The sequence below is a fragment of the Erythrolamprus reginae genome, chromosome 4 (assembly GCF_031021105.1).
Source record: "Erythrolamprus reginae isolate rEryReg1 chromosome 4, rEryReg1.hap1, whole genome shotgun sequence".
In the NCBI taxonomy this organism is placed as follows: Eukaryota; Metazoa; Chordata; class Lepidosauria; order Squamata; family Dipsadidae; genus Erythrolamprus; species Erythrolamprus reginae.
In genome coordinates this window covers 110,816,471-110,841,285 of record NC_091953.1, presented here as the reverse complement: position 1 = coordinate 110,841,285, position 24,815 = coordinate 110,816,471, and the positions used below count along the sequence as shown (strand labels likewise).

The 24,815-nt window shown below is 38.2% G+C and overlaps 2 protein-coding genes across 5 annotated transcripts in view; one reads left to right on the top strand and one right to left on the bottom strand.

Moving 5' to 3' along the window:
* Positions 1 to 17,480, top strand: part of STK24 (serine/threonine kinase 24) — a 53,396-nt gene extending 35,916 nt beyond the window's left edge. Inside the window, exons 6-11 of the mRNA XM_070751208.1 lie at positions 2,292 to 2,477; positions 4,175 to 4,320; positions 6,233 to 6,356; positions 7,827 to 7,895; positions 10,664 to 10,800; positions 13,033 to 17,480. Coding sequence (XP_070607309.1) covers positions 2,292 to 2,477; positions 4,175 to 4,320; positions 6,233 to 6,356; positions 7,827 to 7,895; positions 10,664 to 10,800; positions 13,033 to 13,069 — 699 coding nt within the window. The 3' untranslated portion in view covers positions 13,070 to 17,480. The remainder of the gene's footprint in view (positions 1 to 2,291; positions 2,478 to 4,174; positions 4,321 to 6,232; positions 6,357 to 7,826; positions 7,896 to 10,663; positions 10,801 to 13,032) is intronic.
* Positions 17,481 to 19,348: 1,868 nt separating this feature from the next.
* Positions 19,349 to 24,815, bottom strand: part of FARP1 (FERM, ARH/RhoGEF and pleckstrin domain protein 1) — a 224,047-nt gene continuing 218,580 nt past the window's right edge. For all 4 annotated transcript variants that reach the window (XM_070751204.1, XM_070751203.1, XM_070751202.1 and 1 more), the window contains exons 26-27: positions 23,239 to 23,390; positions 19,349 to 21,416 (exon numbers count right to left, since the gene is read on the bottom strand). In XM_070751204.1, the coding sequence (XP_070607305.1) occupies positions 21,335 to 21,416; positions 23,239 to 23,390 (234 nt within the window). In that variant the 3' untranslated portion in view covers positions 19,349 to 21,334. The remainder of the gene's footprint in view (positions 21,417 to 23,238; positions 23,391 to 24,815) is intronic.

Here is a 24,815-nt window from a genome sequence, read left to right as displayed (position 1 = left end):
TGTGGAATGATATAAGGATGCCGGAACAGAAGTGCATTTTCCACCTGTTTGCATTCTGCTTACAGTCACATTCCAGAATCCTTTAGAAACTTAATCTGAGTGGCAGGAAATTGGAGGAGTTTGAGAGCTGGTCCATGTAAGAGAACAGTAGGTGACCTTTACAGAAGAGGCCTGTGGATTCCAATACATTTTTATTTGAAATAAAGACTCTGATTAAAAATGGAAAAAAGTACGTAAAACATTCCTCCTGGCCTCTCCACTGACTTTACTTGAGGCTGTCATGCTGTGTATTGCCAGCCCCAGAGACATTCAGAGACATTCAGTAATTAAATAGTTAACTCTATGTATGTTAATTTGGCTCTACCCATTATGATGTAAATCCTGTCTAGATAGCCAGCATCACTTCCTTTCTTCTCGGTGAAGAAGAAGAAGAAGAAGAATCTCCATCTTTCCTCTAACTCTCTAGCAATGTAGACGTACAGCAAGAGCCTGGGACCAGGCATAGCTGTTTATTGTTTTTATTAATAAAAGTAACTTCGTTTTGAAGCCGTTTTTGTAACTTTATCCGTCGCCTCCAGATTTGATTCATCATAGCTCACGCGGGCTGTGATTTATCTACAATAATCTGACATGGTAGCAGAGGATGGTTCGCTAAAAATAATAGCTACCGTGCTCATTGTAATGCCGGCCAAGCGGAAGAAGAAACTTTTCTCCCAATCCTAATACATTGAAATTATTTTCTTCATTTTGAATACATTGCTAGGTTCTCTGGTGACAAATAACAGTGGAAGCTGTAGGCAGGTTCTTCACAAGGATGGATGATGGGAATAACTGCTTGACGGTGGTTTAAAATTTGAAATGAAAATAAACTCAATTCTTGCAGCTATTGCTATCCCTTTGATTGTATAACGTCCTGTCTGGAGTGATGTAAACTTGTTTATCAGTGAGATGTTTATTGAGCCCTTCTATGGTCAGTCGTTTCCCTGTTGTAATTCACCAGTAATACAGACTAGGCAAGTTAGTACCGTCCTATCCTGGCTATAATAGAATCAGGGTAAGCAGAGTATTTTTATGCTAGAGGTCCAGATATATAAAATATGATATAATCCTATTCTAACATTTTTATGCTATATTGCAACATCTTACAAAATGGGAATGATACAAAAAAGGACACGTGAGAAACCCAATGTTAAAATTAATCTAAAATACCAATTATTAAAAAAAAAACACCAGTCACTCACATTCATTCCATTACACTCATATATCTATGGCCAGAGCAGAATACCAGTGCTCAATGGCCCCAAGCCTGCCGGCAGAGATGAGTTTTTACAGCCTTACAAAAGGCCAGGAAGGTGGGGGCGATAAGAATCTCTGGAGGTAGTTGATTCCAAAGGGCCGGGGCTGCCACAGAGAAGACTCTATCCCTAGGCCCCACCAGGCGGCATTGCCTGGTTGACGGGACTTGGAGAAGGCCGACTCTGTGGGACCTGACCGGTTACTGGGATTCATTAAGCAGGAGATGGTCCCGTAAGTAACCTGGTCTTAAGCCATGTAGGGCTTTACTTGATTTTGATAGATTGTTTAGGGAAAAATATATCTACAAAACAACTTTAAAGACAGCGTATGGTGTGAGTGGTAATATTAATGGACTGTTCAGACACAGAAACCAATACAAAATATATATTATATGCAGTAACAAGGTAGAATAATCTCTATACACTTCTAATCACAAATACAATCTCAGTTATTCAATATAAACCAGTTACCATCCGCACACAGCTCTAGACATAAAGTAACTATCAAGAAAAAACTCCCCCCAAACAGGAACTCCTTTGGCTCCCACTTATGGCCAACTATGATCCACCTCTTAAAGGTATATCGTATAAACATACGTTCATAGTTTATATGTATTATAACCCAATACAGATACATACAGGGTACTGACAGATTTATTTCTAGAAGTTGTGAGAGCGGGTATACTAAGAGAAGTAGATTTGACCCCTGTGAAATGTGTATATTAATCCATTTCTACCCTTGGCTAAAACTCTTTTTCATCTTTTTCACTAATATGGTGTCCCTTGACTGAGGGTAATGTAAAAGGCAAGCTCACTTGGCTCAAGCTTGCAACCAAGGGCGTTTCTTTCCAAGCAGCTGCTTTTGTATCTAAAGTTAAGAAGCAGAGAGGAAAACTGGTACATTTCAAAATGAATAGTTGGTTTAAAAAAGGAAACATGTAAACGATTTCATGTTTTCATTTCGGTCGATTTATAAACTCATCCCTCTGTTAATAGGCAGATATATGGTCCCTGGGCATAACGGCCATAGAGCTTGCGAAAGGAGAACCGCCACATTCCGAACTACATCCAATGAAAGTTTTATTTCTGATCCCAAAGAACAACCCACCAACGTTGGAAGGAAACTACAGCAAACCTTTAAAGGAGTTCGTTGAGGCCTGCTTGAACAAAGATCCCAGCTTTGTAAGTTACTAGGGCTCTCTTACTGTGCGTGCACTTTCTTACTGCCGCAGGGATTCCCCTGCCTTGTGACCGGGATTTCCCATTTGCTTGCTGCCCCCACCGGGATTCCCCGCCCCCGCCCCTTTTTGCTTGCACCGGCAGTCCCGAGGCAGGGAATTCCGGCCTTAGACAAGGCTCCCTGCCTCTCCCTGGGTTGCCCCATCGCCTTAAAACAGCGAAGCCCCCCGCTGCCACTTTTGCCCGGTCCTCCGCAGGGGGCGGGGGAAGAGCTGTGCCTGAACCTGGAGCCTGCTTGGGAGCCGCCGCCCGCTCGCTTCCTCTCACTTGTTCCACCGTGGCTCTTCCCCACCACCACGGAGGACCGGGTCCCCGCTAATGGAGTGGGGACACGGGCAGTGAGGGGATCCTGTCCTGGCAGTGGCAGCTCCTAGGCGGCCTCGATGCAGCTCTTGGAGCAGGCGGGATGGGCGCCTTTGGCAAGGCAGGTGGTTGGGAATGTGGCGGCTCTGGGCTCTCCTGTCCATCCAGAAGCCAAAAATTCCGCCCTTCCCCACACCCGGCTTTGACCCTTCACGGGCTTCTGGCAGGAGGGGGCGGCAGGCAATGGATGACCGGGGCTCCCACAGACACATTTTGGTAGCAAGATGGTCTCACCCGCTGCTTCCTTGGCTCGCCTCTGTCCCCACTCCGTTCGCCTCCACTTCGTCTGCCCGTTGCTTTTTTATTTTTTAAAGCCTTAATGTTTTGGATTTTCTTAATGGGCTTGCACGCATTATTCGCTTTTACATTGATTCCTATGGGAAACATTGTTTCATCTTATGAACTTTTCTACTTACGAACCTCATCACAGAACTAATTAAGTTCGTAAGACAAGGTACCACTGTATTTGTATAAATATAGTATCCAGAAATGCCCTCTCTTAATTTATAGCATTGATAGTTTCTTATTCCACATATTAAACAAAAAGAGAAGCTCCTGGGTTTATCTGCTTAATTTGTCACAAGAATGAAAACATAATATAAATTCAAAATAAGCATAATTACTGTTTGAATTGTACTTTTAGTAAGAAAAATAAATTATACATAGCTTATTCTATAAAGAGCAATTGGAGATTTTTTTTTTTTTTTTACAAATATAGGAGATTCTGAGGCATGGATAAATAGATGGAAGTAATAATAATAATAATAATAATAATAATAATAATAATAATAATAATAATAATAATAATTATTATTATTATTATTATTATTATTATTTATTAGATTTGTATGCCGCTCCTCTCCGAAGACTCGGGGCGGCTCACAACAACGATAAAAACAATATTATACTGGCACAAATCTAATATTTAAAAAAACTAAAAACCCTATCATAATTAAAAACCAAACAGCACATACATACCAAACATAAATTATAATAAGCCTGGGGGAAAGGTGTCTCAAATCCCCCATGCCTGGCGGTATAGGTGGGTCTTAAGTAGTTTACGGAAGTAAGATTAACAGGATTTATAACAAGAGCTATAAAAGTAGTATCTTTTATTTTGATTGACACCTCCCTGCAATTGCTTCAAAATTTGTGGAAACTCTTATTACTCTTATGTAGCCAATAAATTTTACAAGCAAGCGAGCAAGCAAACAAACACATTTAGCCATATTGTAACTGACCTCAGTTTAGTAAAGAAACTTACTTTCTATATTAAGAGACCAACGGCCAAAGAACTCCTGAAGCACAAATTTATAATACGAAATGCAAAGAAAACATCCTACTTGACAGATCTCATTGACCGACATAAAAGATGGAAGGCCGAGCAGAATCATGATAATTCCAGCTCTGAAGATTCAGATGGGTGAGTGTTAGTTATCAATTTATCAAAGTTATCAATTTGGTGTTTGAGGATGAAGGTGTCAGATATGATGGACGAGATTCACAGTGAGGTTCGGAAGTCTATTCTTAGCTGTGTTCTCAATCTCTTAAAAAGCAGTAAAAGATTTGTAGCCAGCATAAGACAAGACGTTCCACTGTTTGATTGTTCTGACCGTAAAGAAATTTTTCCTTAGTTCTAGGTGGCTTCTCTGTTTGATTAGTTTCCATCTATTGGTTCTTTTCTTGCCTTCTGGTGTTTTGGAAAACAGTTTATTGATTGATTGATTGATTGATTGATTGATTGGATTTGTATGCCGCCCCTCTCCGTAGACACGGGGCGGCTAACAACAGTAATAAAAACAGCATATAACAATCCAATATTAAAACAGTTAAAAACCCTTATTATAAAACAAAACATACATACAGACATACCATGCATAAAACTGTAAAGGCCTAGGGGGAAAGAGTATCTCAGTTCCCCCATGCCTGGCGGCAGAGTTGGGTTTTAAGAAGCGTACGAAAGGCTAGGAGGGTGGGGGCAATTCTAATCTCTGGGGGAAGTTGGTTCCAGAGGGCCGGGGCCACCACAGAGAAGGCTCTTCGCCTGGGTCCCACCAAGCGACATTGTTTAGTTGACGGGACCCGGAGAAGACCCACTCTGTGGGACCTAACTGGTCGCCGGGATTCGTGCAGCAGAAGACGGTACCTCCCTCACCTTTGTGACAACCCCTCTATTCCTACTGGAATAGTGCTATTATATTTCTCCCAGTTCTTCTTTTTACTAGATACAACCAATTTCTCCAACTTCATAAATCTCCAGCTCCCAATTATCTTTGTTACTCTTTCCTGCACTCTTTCCAGAGTCTTTCCAGTTTTTTAAAATATTGCAGTGACTAAAATTATATGTAGTATTCCAAGCGTGACTGTACTAAGGCTTTGTAAAATGGTATTAATACGTCACATGATCTTGATTCTATATTAATGAAGCCTAGAATTGCATTGGGGGTTTTTAGTGACCGCCACACACTGTTGGCTCATATTTAAGTGATTGTCCATTCGGATTCCAAGATCCCTCTCAGAGTTGCTGGCATTCAGCAAAGTTTGACCTAGTTGTTTTTTTTTCTTGTCTTAAGTGTAAAACCTTTTATCCACATTGAATTTTGTTTTGTTAGACTGGACCCAATATTCAAGTCTGTTGAGATCCAACTGGATCTTGAGCCTATTTTCTGGAGTGTTGGCTATTCCTGCCAGCTTGGTGTCATCTGTAAATTTGATGAGTTCCTCTTTTATTCCCTCATCTAGATTGTTTAGGAAGATATTGAAAATACTGGACCTAAAATGGAACAGTGGGGGGTACCCCACTGCTTACTTCGCTCCATGTGGATGTAGTTCCTTTGAAGACTGTATGTTGAGCATGATTTGTTAGCCAGTAACAAATCCACCAGTTGGTGATGCTATTTATCCTGCGTTTTTCTAGCTTACTAAAATTTGACAAAGCAAATACAAATACTACTTTGTCAAATACAGAATCCTACATTTTTTTAGGATTTTGACTTGCTATTAAAAGATCTTTCCTTCTGCTCACAAACTTCACTTATTTTAACTTGAACCAACAGTAACATTTTAATCAAGACAAATGATGGTAGGATAAATGAATACATTGCTTGTTTGCTTTAATTTGCTTCCTACAAATTTCCAGGAGATATAAAGGTTGTTATCTGAGATAAATTAAGGAGCCTTAATTCATAATTAATAAAAGCATCCTTTGTATCATTTTCATTTCTCATATAAGTTAGAATTTTGTTTTTGCCTTCAAATAGGAGTTTGTACTGTCATCAGTTCATCATGAATAACAAGACCATCTTGTAAATGTCATAAATTTATTTGTGTTAAAGTGAAACAGATGAGCAGGCATCGGGTGGCAGTGACTCGGGTGACTGGATATTCACTATCCGAGAAAAAGATCCTAAGAACCTGGAGAACGGAGCAACCCAACTCCACGAGTGGGAAAGAAACAAGGTATTTTACTATCATTAATATTGTGGGACATTAATGTAGCATTTTAAACAGTAATGCCTGTTTTGATGGCTGCCTTATCTTGAGGTTCTCTTCTAAATTGTGAGGGTCTAACTCTATGCAGATTGAAAACTCAAATGTAAAACCCTTGTGCGGTTTACCAAGGGTGTTGTTTCTTTGAGACAAATGGTTTATTGACCCTGGTTGGTGACTGCAAAGCAGTACGAAGCACAATATGAATTGTTTGATTACCTGTAGTTAGCGCTTGCGTATTCTCTGTCCTGCAAGTTGGAAAGTCTGGACAGTTATAATTTTGTTTAGAATCAGTTAAAAGGGCAGCAGTAGCTGAAATCCAAAGAACTGGGAGTCTGCTTATGTTCTCCAAAACACCATGAGCTCAATTGTCTCCATATCTCTGTTTTTTCCTAAATTGGGCAAGTTTAACATGTGCAGACTTTGATTCTGAGAATTGATGTCGATTCATCTTAAACTTGTGGTTTGCCTTGAAATTGAATCACACATCTTAAATCTGCCAAATCTGAAAAACATTGCAATAAAGCATCCTTAAATTGCTGCCACTATAATCTGGTAGCAAAGTCTTTCCCTCCATAAGAGTATGTTGAAAAGTTAATAAAAGCTTTCAGCAACATTATTTTTCTCCTTTTGAGGGCCAAAATAAAGCAAGGGTTCCCCATCGCCACCGCTACCAGTGCGGTTGCACGCACAGCTCCATGAGAGTGGCGGGCAGGTGCGTCCGGGGGAGACTTGGCTTCTGCACATGTGCAGGAAGCCAAATTTCACTTGAGGACGCTCGCACGCATGAGATTACGCCAATCCCCCTCAATTTCTTTGCTCCTGTGCATGCGCAGGAACCCAAGTCTTATGCGGGCGTGCCTACCCGCCCGCCAATCACGCAGAGCTATGCATGCGGGTCTATTTTCGCTACCACTCGGCAGGAACCCATTACTGGCCAAAATAAAGATGGCATGTTTATCATCCTCAAATTCCACCCAATCTCCCCTTTCCCAAGAAATGAAAATGCTGGCTCCATTTAATCTTCTGAAACTCCCAGACTTGATTTGAGATGCGGTTTAAAAGAATCCTTGATTAAGGATTTAAAGAGCTATTGTTGGAGACCGGGGGGGGGGGGGGGGGGGGAACAGTTGTACAATCAGGATATGAACCTATGTTCTAAAATTTCCTTCTCCTATTTTGTTTCTCTTTCTGACTCATTCCATTGGCTCATTCCAAAGTTCCATCAGATCTACGTATTTTGCTACATTTAATTTTTTAAGATTTGAATGCATTGTTCAATTTCAACGGGCTCTTTGCCATGCATATAATTTGATATATATCTATTATCTTTTTTGTAGCGTAATAACTTAATAAGCAATTATACAAGCAATCTAACTTCTTACAAGTCTTTATATTCTCTTTTAACTAATTTGCAATCTATTTTTTTTTTCCTGAAAGGAAAATACCATACAGAGGCGCCCGGCATCTCGGAGCTTATCTACAATTATATCGCCATTATTCACAGAGGTAATATCATTGGATTAATAATGCCTTCTCCCATTTAGAGATTGTATGGAAAAGTTGGAGAAAATAAGGGAAAATTAATGCAGTCAGAGTTGTTCTTATAAGTGAATCTTTCATGCATTTGTAAAAGAGAAGCTCCTCAATTCTTCTGATACTTAGGAAGTATATTTAACGAATTATCACATGTTGGAAACTTGGTGCCAAGTTTTTAATGCTTAAGTTTTAAATAGATTTTGGTGTGGTTTTTATGTTGTTTTGCCATTGTTTTAATTTTTGATTAGAAGCCATCCAAATTTTGATATCAAATGGGCAACTGTATAAAAATTTAAAATGTTGATATCTTCAGAAAGGCCATGACTTATTTTTTTTTTAGAACAGCCGGGAATCCTGGGTATGGATTTTTTTTTAAGGCCATCCTCGTTATTGACTCCATGTTTGCTTCCACCAAAACTGTAAGGTGTGTGTGTGGGGATGCACTGATCTTGATGTGATGGTTGTCACAGCAAAATCGTGGCAAGTGCTACATGTTGGCGTAGCATCCCATATTTGTTTCAGTTTAATTATATTTATTTCAATGTATGTAGCTACCCAATTCTGGCCAATTTACAACATAAAAACAGCAAATAAATAAAAATAAGAATCCAGGAAAAATATATACTATATAAACTTGTAGTGAAGTTTACATACTTGTTTATATAAACTTATATAAACAAGTTTATATAAACTTGTAGTCAGGTTTATATATACTCTTTTGTACTCTGAGGTCAAAGTTAATTTTGCATTAATATCAACACATTAATGGTTCAGGCAGTCTTCTGGCTCTGAATCCAAAAGAAGAGCCATGGCATTTCTAAAAAAACAATATGATTGGGAGCATCCAGATCTTGGGGCAATGGTGAACTTTCCAAAACCCACTTGATGCACTTTTCAATAGATGGGATCTAAACTTGTTGGGTGGGTAGCAGTACCTGGAGATAGACAGTCCCTTAAATATCCTCTGGTTGTACCATGGAGAAGTTTATGCAGTTTATGCATAATAGATAACTAGGCAGTACCCTCTTTTATAACCAACAAATACAAACACTTTTGGTAAAAAGTGTTACATCATCATCATCATCACTAATTAGATTTGTCTGCCGCTCCTCTCCAAAGACTTGGGGTGGCTCACATGCATGCCATGCCCATAATTACCTGCACTGCTGAACTGTGGACTCTTCAAAGGGAGTCCCATCTAGAATGCCTTGTAGAAGTGCAGTGAAGAAGTTACTAAGGCATGGCTGTCCAATAGCTGAGGCTCCCAATCTAGGCATGGTTTCCATGAATATGAAAGATGGATTTAGCCAAAAGCCCTTCTCACATTAGAGAAACATCTTTCAGCTGTGGCGAGGGGGGCGTTTGCCCAGGTTCGCCTGTTGCACCAGTTGCGGCCCTATCTGGACCGGGACTCACTACTCACAGTCACTCATGCCCTCATCACCTCGAGGTTCGACTATTGTAACGCTCTCTACATGGGGCTACCTTTGAAAAGTGTTCGGAAACTTCAGATCGTGCAGAATGCAGCTGCGAGAGCAATCATGGGCTTTCCTAAGTATGCCCATGTTACACCAACACTCGGCAGTCTGCATTGGTTGCCGATCAGTTTCCGGTCACAATTCAAAGTGTTGGTTATGACCTATAAAGTCCTTCATGGCACCGGACCAGGATATCTGCGAGACCGCCTTCTGCCGCACGAATCCCAGCGGCCGGTTAGGTCCCACAGAGTTGGTCTTCTCCGGGTCCCGTCGACTAAACAATGTCGTCTGGTGGGGCCCAGGGGAAGAGCCTTCTCTGTGGCGGCTCCGACCCTCTGAAATCAACTCCCCTCAGAGGTTAGGACTGCTCCCACCCTCCTTGCCTTTTGTAAACTCCTTAAAACCCACCTCTGCCATCAGGCTTGGGGGAACTGAGACATCCCCCCCTTGCCTATGTAATTTTGTGCATGGTATGACTGTGTGTATGTATTTTATCTATTGGGGTTTTTTTTCTTTTTAGACTTTGTAATGTAAAACTGTTATTTTAGATTTTAATTATTAGATTTGTTACCATGTATTGTTTTTATCACTGTTGTGAGCCGCCCCGAGTCTACGGAGAGGGGCGGCATACAAATCTAATAAATAATAATAATAACCAAGACTTCCATCTGCTCTGGAAGGATAAGTTCATGCCAAGTCTTGGGCATCAGTAAGGTCTTCTTTTTAAAAAGGCAATAAAAATAACTTTTGAGGGCTTGTACCAGAGGAAATTCACTTCTCTAAGAAAAAGATAGTTTCTAATGCTAGTAGGATTTTAAACGTAGTGTAAATGGTGAGGTGTAATAAATCTTTTTTTTAAAGCACCTCAACCTCACTTGCGTTACTTTCTCCTGAACTTATAGAAAGGATTTGTAATGTAGGGAACGAGGAGTGGTAAAGAATAAGAGTAATAGTTACGATCAAAATAACAGAAATAGTCCTCTTGTATTAGTGGCGAACCATCTCAATTACATCTCTTACGTACATTGACAAACAGTTGCTAATATAAAGCTCATTTCCTTCCTAGAGTTCCATAGAAATGGTGCATTTTCTGATTTGCATTGATTTAAGGCTTATTCAGACTCTGTATTATGCAGCCTGTATGTTTCCACACAAGCTCTCGACAAAGCACAGAGCCCTGTTGTTATTTTTTAAAAATCCATACACATTTATTGTGCAAACATTTCAGATGCTTAGAACTAATCCGCTTCTGATTTTTAGTTGAAAGAGAGAAGCCAAGCTTGCGGGGGAAACATGGGCTCCATAGAAGAACTGAGAGAGGCTATTTATTTAGCTGAAGAAGCTTGCCCGGGAATTTCAGATACCATGGTGTCTGAGCTAGTACAGCGGCTTCAGAGGTAATAATTAATTACAGTAACGTTAACAATAACATTCCTTTTGGACAGAGTTATTACACAGATTTCCTATCCTCGTTATTCATTGGAGCTGTGTTTTTTAGAATCATAGAAACATAGAAGAGCGACGGCAGAAAAAGACCCCATGGTTCATCTAGTCTGCCCTTATACTATTTCCTGTATTTTATCTTAGGATGGATATATGTTTATCCCGGGCATGTTTAAATTCAGTTACTGTGGATTTTCCAACCACGTCTGCTGGAAGTTTGTTCCAAACATCTACTACTCTTTCAGTAAAATAATATTTAAAATAATGAGCCGGGGTGGCGCAGCAGGTAGAGCGCTGTACTGCAGGCCACTGAAGCTGACTGTAGATCTGTAAGTCAGCGGTTCAAATCTCATCACCGGCTCAAGGTTGACTCAGCCTTCCATCCTTTCAAGGTGGGTAAAATGAGGACCTGGATTGTGGGGGCAATAGCCTAGCTCTGTTAAGAAGTGCTATTGCTAACATGTTGTAAGCTGCCCTGAGTATAAGGAGAAGGGCGGCATAAAAATTGAATAGAATAAAATAAATAAATAAATATTCTCCCACGTTGCTACTGATTTATTTTTTGGGGCCTTTATAAAAAGTATGATGAGGATAACAATAATGAAATTCTTAGAATACTTACAACTCTAATTAGTATATCAAAAATAGCAATATCTTTAAGCAGTTTTGATTTAATTTTTTATCGGACTGTTCTTAGTGGACTATAGCAAATATTAGCTTTTATCAGAATATGGGCAATATGTATTTGACTGATGGAAAGATTTGTCCTTTTGCTTTGATGTTGGTAAAGTTAAGCAAGCATCTCTGCTGAAGATATTTCCATCAGTCAAATACATGTTGACCGTATTCTGATAAAAGCTAATATTTGCTATAATCCAATAGGAACAGTACGATAAAAAATTAAATCAAAATTGCTTTAAGTTGATATTGCTCTTTTTGATACACTAATTAGAGTTCTAAATATTCAAAGGGTTTCATTATCATTATCATAGATCTTTCCAGAATAGCAAATACGTTTTGGCCATCTCTATTTCAGATAATATAAAACCAGGGGGAAAAAAACCTTGCTAAGCTCATAACTGTTCTGTCTGGGTGCCCCCAGACTTCAACACCAACTGGAAAAAGCAGCCAGACACGCTGGTAAAAGCAAAAGCACTTTATAGTTTGAAAAATAAACACAGAGAAAAACCTGTTCTTCCCAACAGGCAGGCTATGAGACTTCCCAGCAGAGTCCTGATGGCCAGACAATACAGCAGACTTCTTGCTGGCACACCCACCACTGTAGAGAATAAGACCCACACCTTTTCCCCCCAAGGTTTCAGTATTCAAAGTCACAAACCAGAATTCCAAGACGCCAAAGATCACAGCCAGGTCCCAGGACTCCCAAAGATAATACTCCACAAGCCAGGAAGGGTGGGTCTGCCTTTTCAGCCTTTCCAGAGAGCACCACACCCAAACCCAGCTGTTGCCTCTTTAGTGCTGAAAGTACCTGGCTAATTGTCCCCTTCGTTGTGTTGCTCTTCTCTGCCGGAGATCTATGATTGCTTGTGCATTTTCATCTAAGGAATCCAGGCTGCTTGCTGGGGAGAGCTCCCTCTCGGGGGACTCTGGCTGTCCTCCCTCTCCCTCAGCCTGAGATTCCTCCTCCCCGTCTGCCTGAACCTCCTGTTCCTCATCCTCCCCCTCTGAGCAGGAAGCCGGCAGAGGATCAGCCGTTCCCTGAGGGGCCTCAGACGGAATCACAACACCAACATTCTCTGATAGTGAAAATTGTTTTATATTCTGTGTATGCATGTGTTGGTCATTGGTACTGCATTGTTAGTTTTCTAAAAATAAAAAAAGCTATATGAAAAGTAGCTTTGGAAAACTGGTTCCCAACTTTAATCCTTGCTCAAGAATTAAGTGCAGAAGTATATTTTTCAAAAAGATGGCAACTGAAATGCTTTTATTTTTATTTGCTGCGAACAACCTTTTATAATTTATGTTTGGTATGTATGTGCTGTTTGGTTTTTAATTACGATAGGGTTTTTAGTTTTTTTTAAATATTAGATTTGTGCCAGCATAATATGGTTTTTATCGTTGTTGTGAGCCGCCCCGAGTCTTCGGAGAGAGGCGGCAAGCAAATCTAATAAATTATTATTATTATTATTAAAATTATTTAACGACATCTGTTTCCCCCTTCCCAGGTACTCAGTAGCTAGAGGGGGCAGCTCATCCCACTGAAGTCTGACCCCGTGGCCCCCTTTGGCTACTTCAGTGGGGCGCCTGCAGGCACCTGTTCTCAGGTTGGTCTTCCACAACTGGCGGGCAATCACATGGACATTTCTGAAAGTGCATCAACGGAAGAAAGGTGTTTTAGCAAGAGCACTGTTTTTCAACTCTGTATAGGCTTTTTTTTAAAAAAATAATGCACATATTCAAAGGAGGTATCTTTATACATTTCTGAGATGTAAATTTAGGATTTCAGTTAGGAACTAAAGCTATTGTGAAATCTCAGGTATCTTGTGTTAAGTCATTGGCCTTCAGCTCAAGGATCCATGAGTGGCCCTGCCACCATATTCTTTGTTTTAAGGTTTTGTTTTAAGAAAGAAATAGAAGTCTGGAGTTCAATCCCGTTTTCCACGTTCACAGTTAACATGGATTGGGGTTTAAAAGAGTTGAAGGCAACCGCTTTAAGTAAAAAAAAAATATATCTGTGAATTGGATGTATTATTGGCTCTGTGTACAAATTTGTATATAGTCACTTTTTTTACTGAAATTTGCTCGACATGCTTACGGATTCCTCTGTACAAATTGCCAAGAGCTTCTGTAGATGATACTAGTGAGGTAAATATTTTGACAGATAGATCAACTTATTATAGGCTTGTCTTTGTTTCTATGAAAATTTTAAATTGTATTATAGCAGGGTTTGATTGACCTTTGTTTAGAAATAAAGCCGTGCTATAAAAATCCAGTTTATACCTCAGATGCAGATTATTATTTTTTTGTTACACAGTAGCAATTTTTTTTTTGTTTCTAATCATGGTACGAAATATGATTGTTTTAATTTAGGACATCATATACTTTGGAGTTCTCTAGTTTTGCTTATATTCATGGTTTTATATCTTGTTTAAAAATTTGTGCCAATCCAAAGTTTTAAATTTGTTTTTAATCGTTTTCTTTTAGAATTAATCTTAACATATAACTGAAAAAAAGGCACCTTTTTATACGCTTAATAGAAATCCTGGATCAATAATGGCAGTTTTACAAAATGCTGGTTATAAAAATAATTTTTAAAATGTGAGCAACTTTAGTTACGATCATTGAAATCAAAATTTGGGCTTAGTTTAATATCTGAAATTCATTGTGTGATAGAGAAAGATAGATGAAATTTCATTAAGATCTAAAACAGAAAACTGAAGTTCACTTTAATAGGTAAGAACTAGTACAGTATAACTCTTGTGTATTAAAATAAATACATGATAGAAATCCCATCTGAATTTTTATTTTGATGTAATTGGAGGAAAGTGGAGTGAAAATGTAGTTAAAAAGGTGTGGTTAGTCAAGAATTTTAGAAGGGGCTTGTTCTTTTTTGATTTACAATAAATTAATGTTTTCAATATTATTACACTGTTTTGATTTCGACATGAAATCTGTATTGTAATCTTTTTAAAAAATTAAACAGTAACTCTAAAAGACAACTTGCTGTAGAAGATTTAACCCTAATGACTAAACCTTTGGTGAAAATCTAAGTGGTTTTGCGAAATAAATTATTTTACCATAAATAATGAAATAAAAGACGGGCACGTGGTGTCAATGGAAATGAACTCACTGCATGTTTAGAACCTGTAATATCCTCTTACCAATGTGAAGATGGAACAATTTACTAAATCGAATGGAAATAATATTTTACTGCCTTGTGTTTGAGCAAGACATTTTGCCATCCCATTAGAGAGGGTGTGATGTTAACTGGATGGTTTTTGTGTTAAGTCTTTACCCTGGTGTTTACAGTCTTTGAAATGTAGCATGATGTACGCTACACGTTGAATTAGGCTAAGGTAGGTGAGACACCTCTCTGGATTTTCAGCTAAGCTTATATGCAGTTCCAGATCTGGTAACCTTTGGAGACTTTTGATTGCAAGAATGTTGTCTGAAAGATTTTGTTAAATGGAAACAAACACACACCCCCTCAATAACTGCCTCTTCAAAATTAGTAAATTAATATTTTGTCAGAACTATGTTCTTTTACAGATATGCTTTTTCCAACAAACACTGTTTATTTTAAATCAGTTAAAAGATTACTATTTTGCCAGTTTGCTGTTTAAGCCGATGCAGTTTATTTAAATATCAGTTTAATTAACGTAATCCCATATAAATTGTAAATATGCATAGAATTTCAAAATAACATCTCGTTTGATATAAATGAAACAACTTGGTGAAAGCAAATTGTCTTTGTATTATATTGTAATCAAATTTAAACTCTAAAACACCTTTTGTTGTTTCGAGTCCATTTTTACTCTGACTGTTTTAACTTTACAATACTGTTTATTGATCCTTTAAATACTGTTTCAGAACTGTCCTAAAAAAAAAAAAAATTCCAGCATTGCAGTGTTGTATGTATTCAGGATTAATCTTTGGCAGTTGATAGCAGTTTCCTGCATATTAAATAAGGTAAAATTTCTGTGGTTTGACTAAAAGGCACCAAAATCTACTGGTGTAGAGTGGACAAATTTCCCATTTTTCATAGTGAAATTGCTAAGCAATCTGAAAGTAAGGCAAGTCTTTCAAACTGCAAAGGTTTTGTATCTGGGTCTCTTGGGCCACTTTTTAAGTATTGATTAGAATATATATTTCCATTATAGCCACACACTTGTAAAAACGAACTCTTGAGACCACTGATTTTTCTTGTGAAATTGTGAGAAGTTGCTCCTGTTCACTCACAATCATTTAGGTGTCACCCTCCACCTCCCCCACTCCCATTTCATTGCACTGTATTTTGATTGGTTTTTGACCCTTATACGAAGCATTTTGTATGTTATATAATTTTCAGTATTGATATTTTTGAAATAGTTTAGAACCTATTGAGGTGGCTATCGATAATTGTGGAATTTTGCAGCCATTGTTGCAAACAGGGGTGTATTGTATATTGGCTTATATATGTATCAATGGATGGAAGGATTTAATTTTGAAGTTGAAAGATGGCAGGTATTTTGGGATACAAAGTCCTGAAATCGGCTTCCTCCCTCATATATATAAAGTGAGTCAAAGCACAAACATAAAAATAGACTTCATTGTCTAGTTGCCTTGTCAATCTGCTACTGAATTTAAGTCGTAAATAATACAAAATAGCAAAGTAGTTATTTTGGCATTTTAACGGCTTACTTATGTACTATTATAAATGTTCACGTGCAGAAGTCCATTTTATCACACAAATGAAATTTTACTAGTCAGCAATTATTTTTGTGGGTTTGGAATGCTGTGAAATACCTGTAGAATGCCAACAACTGACTTTTGAAAAGTTACATATAGAATTTTGTGGCTTTTCCATCTATTGATTCCCCCCACCCCCTTTTGGCACCCATAATGTATATGGACATATACAAAATCTTAGTAACACTTGTGCACCTAACAAAGTAGAAGGTTAGTCCAGCAATGTGGAAAGGATATGTTTCTTTAGTTTTGATTTCCAAAATTTATAAAATGAATTAGCAATGTAACATATGGCTCTTTCATTATATCCAAACAAGTCATTTCACACAGGGGTTTCGGGCTGGAAGGAGGAGGCTATTCAAGCAAAGATTTGTGCATATATGAAGCATAGAACATTGAAATGCTTAAATTATCATATAAAATCCTCCTTTCCATTATATACACAACATAAAGGGTATATAACACTGTACACTAGAATACTTGTAATATTACAGAAAATTACACTTAAGTATGCCAGAATATTTCCTGGAAAGCTTTCAATTTAAAACACTGTAGTAAATCAATCACACTGATCTCTAATCCAATTTATACCATAATAAATTGGTTGTCACAAGATTTTATTTTCGCTCTTTTAGGTTAGCATAGTTCCTGTTGTACATTATGGTGAATTAGAAATTTTCTTAATTAGAGATGTTTAATTGTTGGAGCCATAAATCATCTTCAAAGGTCTTCAGATTTAAAATTATTGATACTAGAAAGAGAGCAGTAATTGATAACTTTTAGTAGAGTCTGAATATATGAAACATCTACATAATTGAGGAATTCACAGTAGCTGGATAAAATATTCTAAGTATGAATTAGATGCTTTATTAAAGAGAATAAAAGCATATAATTATGATTTCCTTGCTGAATTATGGCAAAGGTCTAACTCTGGCCAACAGTTGCCTTTTGGAAATGCACAACATAGCAGTGTAATATCTAGCTTTTTTTCCCCATAAGCATCTGGGAATGCCTTTTAAAAATCTCTATCAATGAAGGTCCCATTTTTAGCCATCATGTGACATATGCAATGAAGACCTATTCTTTGATCAGGCTCTGTTTTACTTCTGTAATTCTGCTGTTTATAACCTGTATACAGTATATTTGCTTATGTCAGATATCAACCTATTCTCAAAACCTTGTATGTTTCATGACACAGAAATAAAGAAATACAACCATTTTGATATGTCATTGAGCAGCGTATTTATATCACATACTTTACAAGAAAGTACACTTCAGAATTTAGAGACACTTAAAAGGGAAAAACAGAATCATAAGCTATTGTGTCCAAATACTGTTATGGCTGCAGTGTTCTGGAAGAATGGATGTAAATATTCTTATCAAACTGTTAGGTTGTGTACAGATGGAAATATTGACTAAGAATTCTGAGTGTTTTTCCCCCCAGTCATGGCTAGACTAAAACAGAATTACAAGGGAGGTATAGAATTTTTGAATAATCAGTTTCAATATAGGAAGTGTCATGCAAATGTGACTAAGTCCCAAATTGATAAGGATAGCTTGTGTCAGGGCTTGTTTACTTCATATATATACATACACACACATATTTTTGCTGATAAGTGAAAAGGAAGGGAGCCTGTTATAGATCTATTTCAATCTATTTGGTCTCATCAGATAGACATACCCTACTAGGATTTGAACCTGTAGTATGCTGCATGCAAGGCAGGATATTAACCTCTATGCTACAGGCTCGCCTCCGGATCACCTTCTAGGAGGGAAGATCCATATGGTTGATTTTCTGTTGAAATGACCCTGGTATTCCCAAATATGGGAGGAAGCAACTTTGCTTTTCTTTTGCCTCTTGGCCCCTCCCTCTTCAACATATATACATACATATATGCATACATATACTGCTCAAAAAAATAAAGGGAACACTCAAATAACACATGCTAGATCTGAATGAATGAAATATTCTCATTGAATACTTTGTTCTGTACAAAGTTGAATGTCAATCAGTGTTGCTTCCTAAATGGATAGTATGATTTCACATAAGTTTGATTTCCTTGGAGTTATATTGTGTTGTTTAAGTGTTCCCTTTATTTTTTTGAGCAGTGTGCGCGCACACTGTGTGTGTGTGTGTGTGTACGGAGTAAAATGGGGAAAACCTTTATATCCACGCTCAGTGCTGTTGCTGCTTTATTTAGCAACATTAATGTTTAAAAAAGGCATTATTATTATATATTGTTTGGAAATTAAACAGCAAGAGTTGAAAGGAAAAAAAATTGTTATAAAGCAATGTTCCTGCAAGAGGTCTCTGATAGAAAATAGTGAATAAGTGATTTGTGCTCATGGTATTTATAATAGAGAAACAGACAGCGGCAAAGCTGAAAAGATGTCCTTAGCATTACAATACTGTGACTTCCCAGGAAGCAAATCCTGAAACCAGACCATTGTAAACCTGCTGAACAGAAAAGGCACAAGCTAAAAGCTGCATTTAAATAAGGAAGATGGTCATAAGTTTGCATTATGATTTTATATAACCTTCAAAATTACATGCAAAACCTTCTCTAAATAGAGTTCCAGCTGTTTTGCTTTTACTTCTTTCTTCTCCCAATCTATTTGTAGCTGTTTACTTCTCTAAGAAACAAAAGCTGGGGAGGTTTTAAAGAGACACAATGAGGTCAGAAGCCGCCTAGTTGACTTGGTTCATCTTCTTTCCACCGCTTAAAAACAAAACAACAATTAAAAAGGAGTGGCTCTTTTTACAGCAACAAGGATCTACAATCTTTCCTGGATTCAACTTCAATTTCATGGTTTAGCTGGAAAAATCAAATCACAGCCATTGGGGGGGCTAGGGGGGAGAAGTATTGGAGATAAAAACTTTTGAACCAACCGTGGATTTCAAAATGCATGTTGGGATATGTAGGCATGTAGCTGGACAAATTTTTACCGACTCATTTTGAGGAACTTAAGTTGCCTAAACGAATTGTACATGTATAAATTATGTGATATCAATTATGCACATTCAGAATAACATTTGTTTTGTAAAATGGCAAGAAACAAACATCCTCAAAAGAAACCCTCAAAGCTATACAGTTGTTTAAAGCTGTTGAGGTATTTTTATTCCCTTTTTCAGTAAGCAAATCTTAAAACATGTTTATACAACAGAGCCTCTATATTTGGCAAACCTGCTCTTAAAAAGCAAGAGATTGATAGATACTGTGGTAACCGTTTCTCTTAAAATGTGTGACAAATGTGCTGGGATTCATATTACATCTAATAATACACAATAAATCTATTTCAACTGTTGGAAAGTGTATAGTCTCAGTCAAATCTCTAGAACAGCCTTTCTCAACTTGAGTGTTGTTATTATATGAGGAAAAAAATACTGTTTTTAAAACTTTGTTTTTTTAAAACTGTTTTTAAAACTTTAAAAAATTACTGTTTTTAAAACTAAAACTTTACGCAATGCCCACACTCTGAAAGGTGGGAATTTTTATATGCTGCAGGCCAGCTTGCTAATCATAGTAATGTACCGTGAGCTTTAGATAGAACAATTTTTAAGCATCAATTCTTTGAACCCTGAAAATTATTTCAAGGCTTCCTCCAGGGGGGAAAATGGTTGAGAAAGGCTGTTTTTGGATTCTTTAAGTGGGCTGGACATAGATTAAATGAACATATTTAAGGCTATCTAATTGCTTCCAAATTTGTACAGACAAAATATGAATTGATTTATAGTACCACTTATAAAGGTGCAGAAGCACAGAATATATTGGGACAAAACATTACAGAAACAAATGTTTCTTTTGCAGAGATGCACCTGCACCTGCTCTTATTGAAACACCAATTTTCTGACAAAAAAAAATTAATGCCACAATCCTTGTAGAACACAGATATTGACATTTTGTTACACAAATTATTATACCATCTTATAATTCCTAAGACATCATTACGAGTATTTCATGGGGTAAAATATGTAAACTTTCTCAGGCATGGTTTTCTATCTCAATATGAATTTTCATCAGAAAAAAAAGCAGGCAAAACCCATCGGTCAGTGTAGGAAGGAAATATTTCCAACTTCCAGAAGTGAGATGAATTGAATAAACCAGTGTTTTTCAACCAGTGTGCCGCGGCACACTAGTGTGCCACAAGACATGGTCAGGTGTGCCGCAAAGTTCAGCAAGAGAAAGAGAGAGAAAGAAAGCGAGAGAGAGAGAAAGAAAGCAAGAGAAAGAGAGAGAGAAAGAAAGTAAGAGAGAAAGAAAGGAAGAGAGAAAGAAAGCAAGAGAGAGAAAGAAAGCAAAAGAGGCAGGGAAGGAGGGAGAGATAAGAGAGCAAAAAAGAGAGGAAGGAAGGAAGAGAGAAAGAAAGAAAGAGGGATGGAGAGAGGAAGGAAGAAAGAGAGAGAAAGAGGGAGAGAAATAGAGCGAAAGGGAGGAAGAGAGAGAGAGAGATAATTTTTTTGTCCAAACTTCTTTTTAGCGCGCCCCTCCCCTCAATGTGCCCCATGATTTTGTATATGTAAAAAATGTGCCGCAGCTCAAAAAAGGTTGAAAATCACTGGAATAAACTACATATTTGGTTGCCAGTTTTAATTCTTACAAGCAAACTGTAGAAATATCAAAAATAAAAAGAATTTTACGTTGAGGTGGTGAAGTGAATAGGAGAATAACCAAAACAAAAATCAGTCCAAAACTCATTTTGAGGATCTGTATATTAAAGAAGAGGCATCTTGTTTTCAAGGAAATACAAAAAAAATGAAGTTGCTACAAAATTGGTCTATATATTTCAGGTGCAAATTTTCTGAGGCAAAGAAATATCTTTTGGCATTTGGCACTCCAAGGGACAATATTTTAATACTGGCACAAGCTAAAAAAAACCACAATAAAGAACAAATACAAGACATGAAACTTTCATGTGGCTGATAATAGTAAACAAACCTGCCGAGGCATTATTTCAAAAGCAGATCCAAAACATTTTTAATAGATTTGTGTTTTACTAAATCTTAAAAGGGGAAAATAAATTCAAATATCCTCTAAAAAAGCAGCAGTTGCTGGAATGAACCATTTTAGAGTTCAGCCATCAATAAACATGGGATTCTTCATGACTTAATACACGGACCCGTGAGGCTGGGCCTGTGGCACTTCGGATCACCTCCATCCACCTAAGCAAGAAGAGAGACACGCATTACTACAGTGCATGGGTGGGAAGCTTTTTTGTTGTGGATGGGGCTTCACAGAAGATGTTTGGGAAAGCTCCATAAAATGGGGAAAGGGAAGGAACAGATGGATCTTCTACCGTCTGCAAAACATGTTCTTTCCCAATTCTATTCCACTCTGTTTTTCCAACAGCTGATCTGATTGACATAAATGGGATGGAATTGGGGAAAAACAACGAATATAACTCTGACCATAGGTTATCACAAAGACATAGGTTGCCTTTCCCATCCTAATAGCCTTGCTAAACATTAAGAGGACTGTTCCGTCCGACCCAGTTAATTATCAGTAATTAATCCCCAATGAAGACTCGAAAGCAAAGTCACTATATATATTTGTCAATTTACAAAGAAACATTCTGGAAACAGCAATGAAATCATAGGAATGTCAGTCTGACTGCCAAAAGTCCACCTTTATCAGCACCATTAATAACGAGCATCTGACATAAGGTAATACATTCAAATCATTAGTTTTTGGCATTGACAGGTACTCACAAATGCCTTCCAAAACTAGGATTGCAGGGTTGCAGAAGGATTTAAAATAGAGACTCTTCAGTCTCTATCCATATAGGAAAGGTGAACTTCTGCACCCAGGTTTCCCATCCTCCTCCCTTTTATACTATCAGTGATGACAAGCTGTGTATAGAAGTATTCAATGCCTAGCTCTACATTGCCAGAGATACTCTTGTCTCCCTCGCATTCTTCTTACTCTAGCGTCTAATATTGGGTCCACAATACCCCCCTTCTCATCTGACTCCCAACATTACTGCAGTCCCTGGAGGGTCCCCAGGCCCTAATTCTCCCTCACTCTCACTTTCCGATTCCTCTGATAAGCACACTAGCCTATGATACCCAGACGGACCCTGTTCATTCTCCTCAAAGTCCGCGATCAAAGGAGCCGGATGCGACCCAACCACAACAGGTTTCAATATAGAAAGTTTGAAAATTTACAAGACCAGTACCACATTTTTCACTTTCTTGCTAGATAGAAATGATTACTCAGATTGCTAATGTTCTTCGCGGTTTCTTACTCTTTCCTAACAATCCCATCACAAATAATTTCTGTCCTGCACAATAACATTTCAGTCTGTACATGTAAGTAAACAATCTATGGGCCATAATATCATAAATGTACATGTCTGGGTTCAAAGACAGACTAGCCTAGATCTAAGTCATGCAGAGAACATTTTGTTCACCTCTGGTATGAACTATAATACCTATAACTTTTGTTTCTCAACAAAAATGAATCTCTTGTAACAGCTTGTGGGGTATGAGTTGCCTTATAGAAACTTTCCTGGTGAATAATTCTGCACACATTGCAAATATGATAAATTCTTTGTATCAATGATTTAGTATTCTAAAGAACTATCAAAATATTAGGGGAATTTTTAAAATTACAATCCCTACTCCCCATTTCAAAATTTTAGATACCTCACATTTCAGTTGTTACCAGATGTTACCAGATTTTAGTGCTTTTTAAACTCCTTGTGACATCTCGTCTTAAGACTGATGTAAGATTCTGGAAATGATGCATGAGTTTAGCAAAATAAAATGTGATTTAATAATCTTGGGAAATTCCTGGGTCTGGACTGGAAAAAGTCTGCACCCAACTTATGTTTTGCAGGAAACAATTTGATATTTTAGCTCCTTGACAGAACTCACGTTGCTTCACTTAAATTGGCTGGATTATAACAGTACTTAGTACTCATCTATTTTTAATGATACAATTTAACAGCATAGTATGTAATAAAAGCAAAATAAACAAACATACCTTTCAAATGTATATTCATTCTCCGCCCTAAAATAGTACACATGGGATTTGAAGTGTAGCTTAAAGACATAGTCTTTATTAATGTTCTCAGATTCAGAAGGAATGGTAAGAGAATAGCCCAGCAGAGGAAGGCTAGCTAAGGGATGATTGTCCTAAAAACAAAAGGCAAGAGAGATTGTGGCAACAGCAAACGCCCTGCTTCACAAATTAACAAAACTGCATGCAAAGCACTTCAAAACGATCTTCCTAGCATCAAATCCCAGTATGTTTCAAGCACAATACAAAACCCAGGAAGATCCTTCCCAAAATACATTGTGGCTTCTTATCTTGCTATTGGCACACATGCTTGTTGTGGTTCAGCCTGAGGCTGCTCAGGGACCGGCTGTGTCTCTGCTGGCTCCATGCCCGGAGGAGGATGACAGCAAAGAGGAGGGGGCTGAACAGTCGGACAGGGGAGAGGAAAATCAGGAATGGGATGAAGGAGAACAGCATGAGAGCACCGGGGGGGGGGGGGGCGCCTCTCCCCAGTCAGTAGCTTGGAGTCATTAGGTGATGAAGCTCAAGCCATCATTGACATGCAACAGAGACGGTCAGATCAAAGAAAGGAGCAATTAAAGAAGTATTATCAGCACTGAATTAGGAACAGCTGGGTTTGGGTGTGGTCCTCCTTAGCAGGGTTTAAAAGGCAGGCAAGCCCTTGAAGCCATGTGGAGTGTTATCAGTTTGGAGTTGCGTTATCCTGTCTTATTTCTCGGCGTCTCTGTTCCTGGCTTGTGGCCCAGCAGCTTTGGAAGACCCGTGGGAGGTGTAGGTCTACTATCTACAGCCTTGGCTTGGCAGCAAGAATTCTGTATTGCTGCATGGACTTTTGCCTTTGTGGAAATATCTGAAGATACAGCATTTTCCTGTTTGTAAGGACATTTTCTGTTACCTGTGTTTTTCTTGAATTTTATAAAACTGCCTTTGCCTTTTACCAGTGTGTCTGGCTTCTCTTTTTGGGTTGGTATTGGCTTCTGGAGTGACCCAGACAGAACAATGCTTATGGGTTGGAATTTGCCCAAGATTCAAGGCAGCAAACATGGCAATACCCCTTCCTATTTTCCCCAGAAAAAAAAACCCTGTTTGGTGAATTAAGAACGAATGGCTGGCTCAAAGTTACCGAGTTGATTTTTTTCATGCCCAAGGTTGGACTAGAACTCACTGTCTCCTGGTTTCTTGGCCAGCACCTTCACCTGTACACTCAAGAGCCCAGTGAGTGAATGAAAGGATTTATATGATTTATATAACTGGTCATCTCAAACAGCTGACTCTGAGTGACACCCAAGGATAAAACAAAGTTTCTGCTCATAAAAATCAACAACAGTTTACCCAACCTCCTAAAAAAAACCACCTAGGGCCGTGATGGTGAACCTATAGCACACATGCCACAGGCGGCACGTGAAACCATATCGGAGGGCATACAAGGCATTGGCCTATGTCAGCTCCAGTGCATGGGGGCACTTGCCAGCTGATCTTCGGTCTTCTTTTCGGCCGTTTTTGCTCTCCCCAGGCTTCAGGAAAACCGGACACTTCAGCGA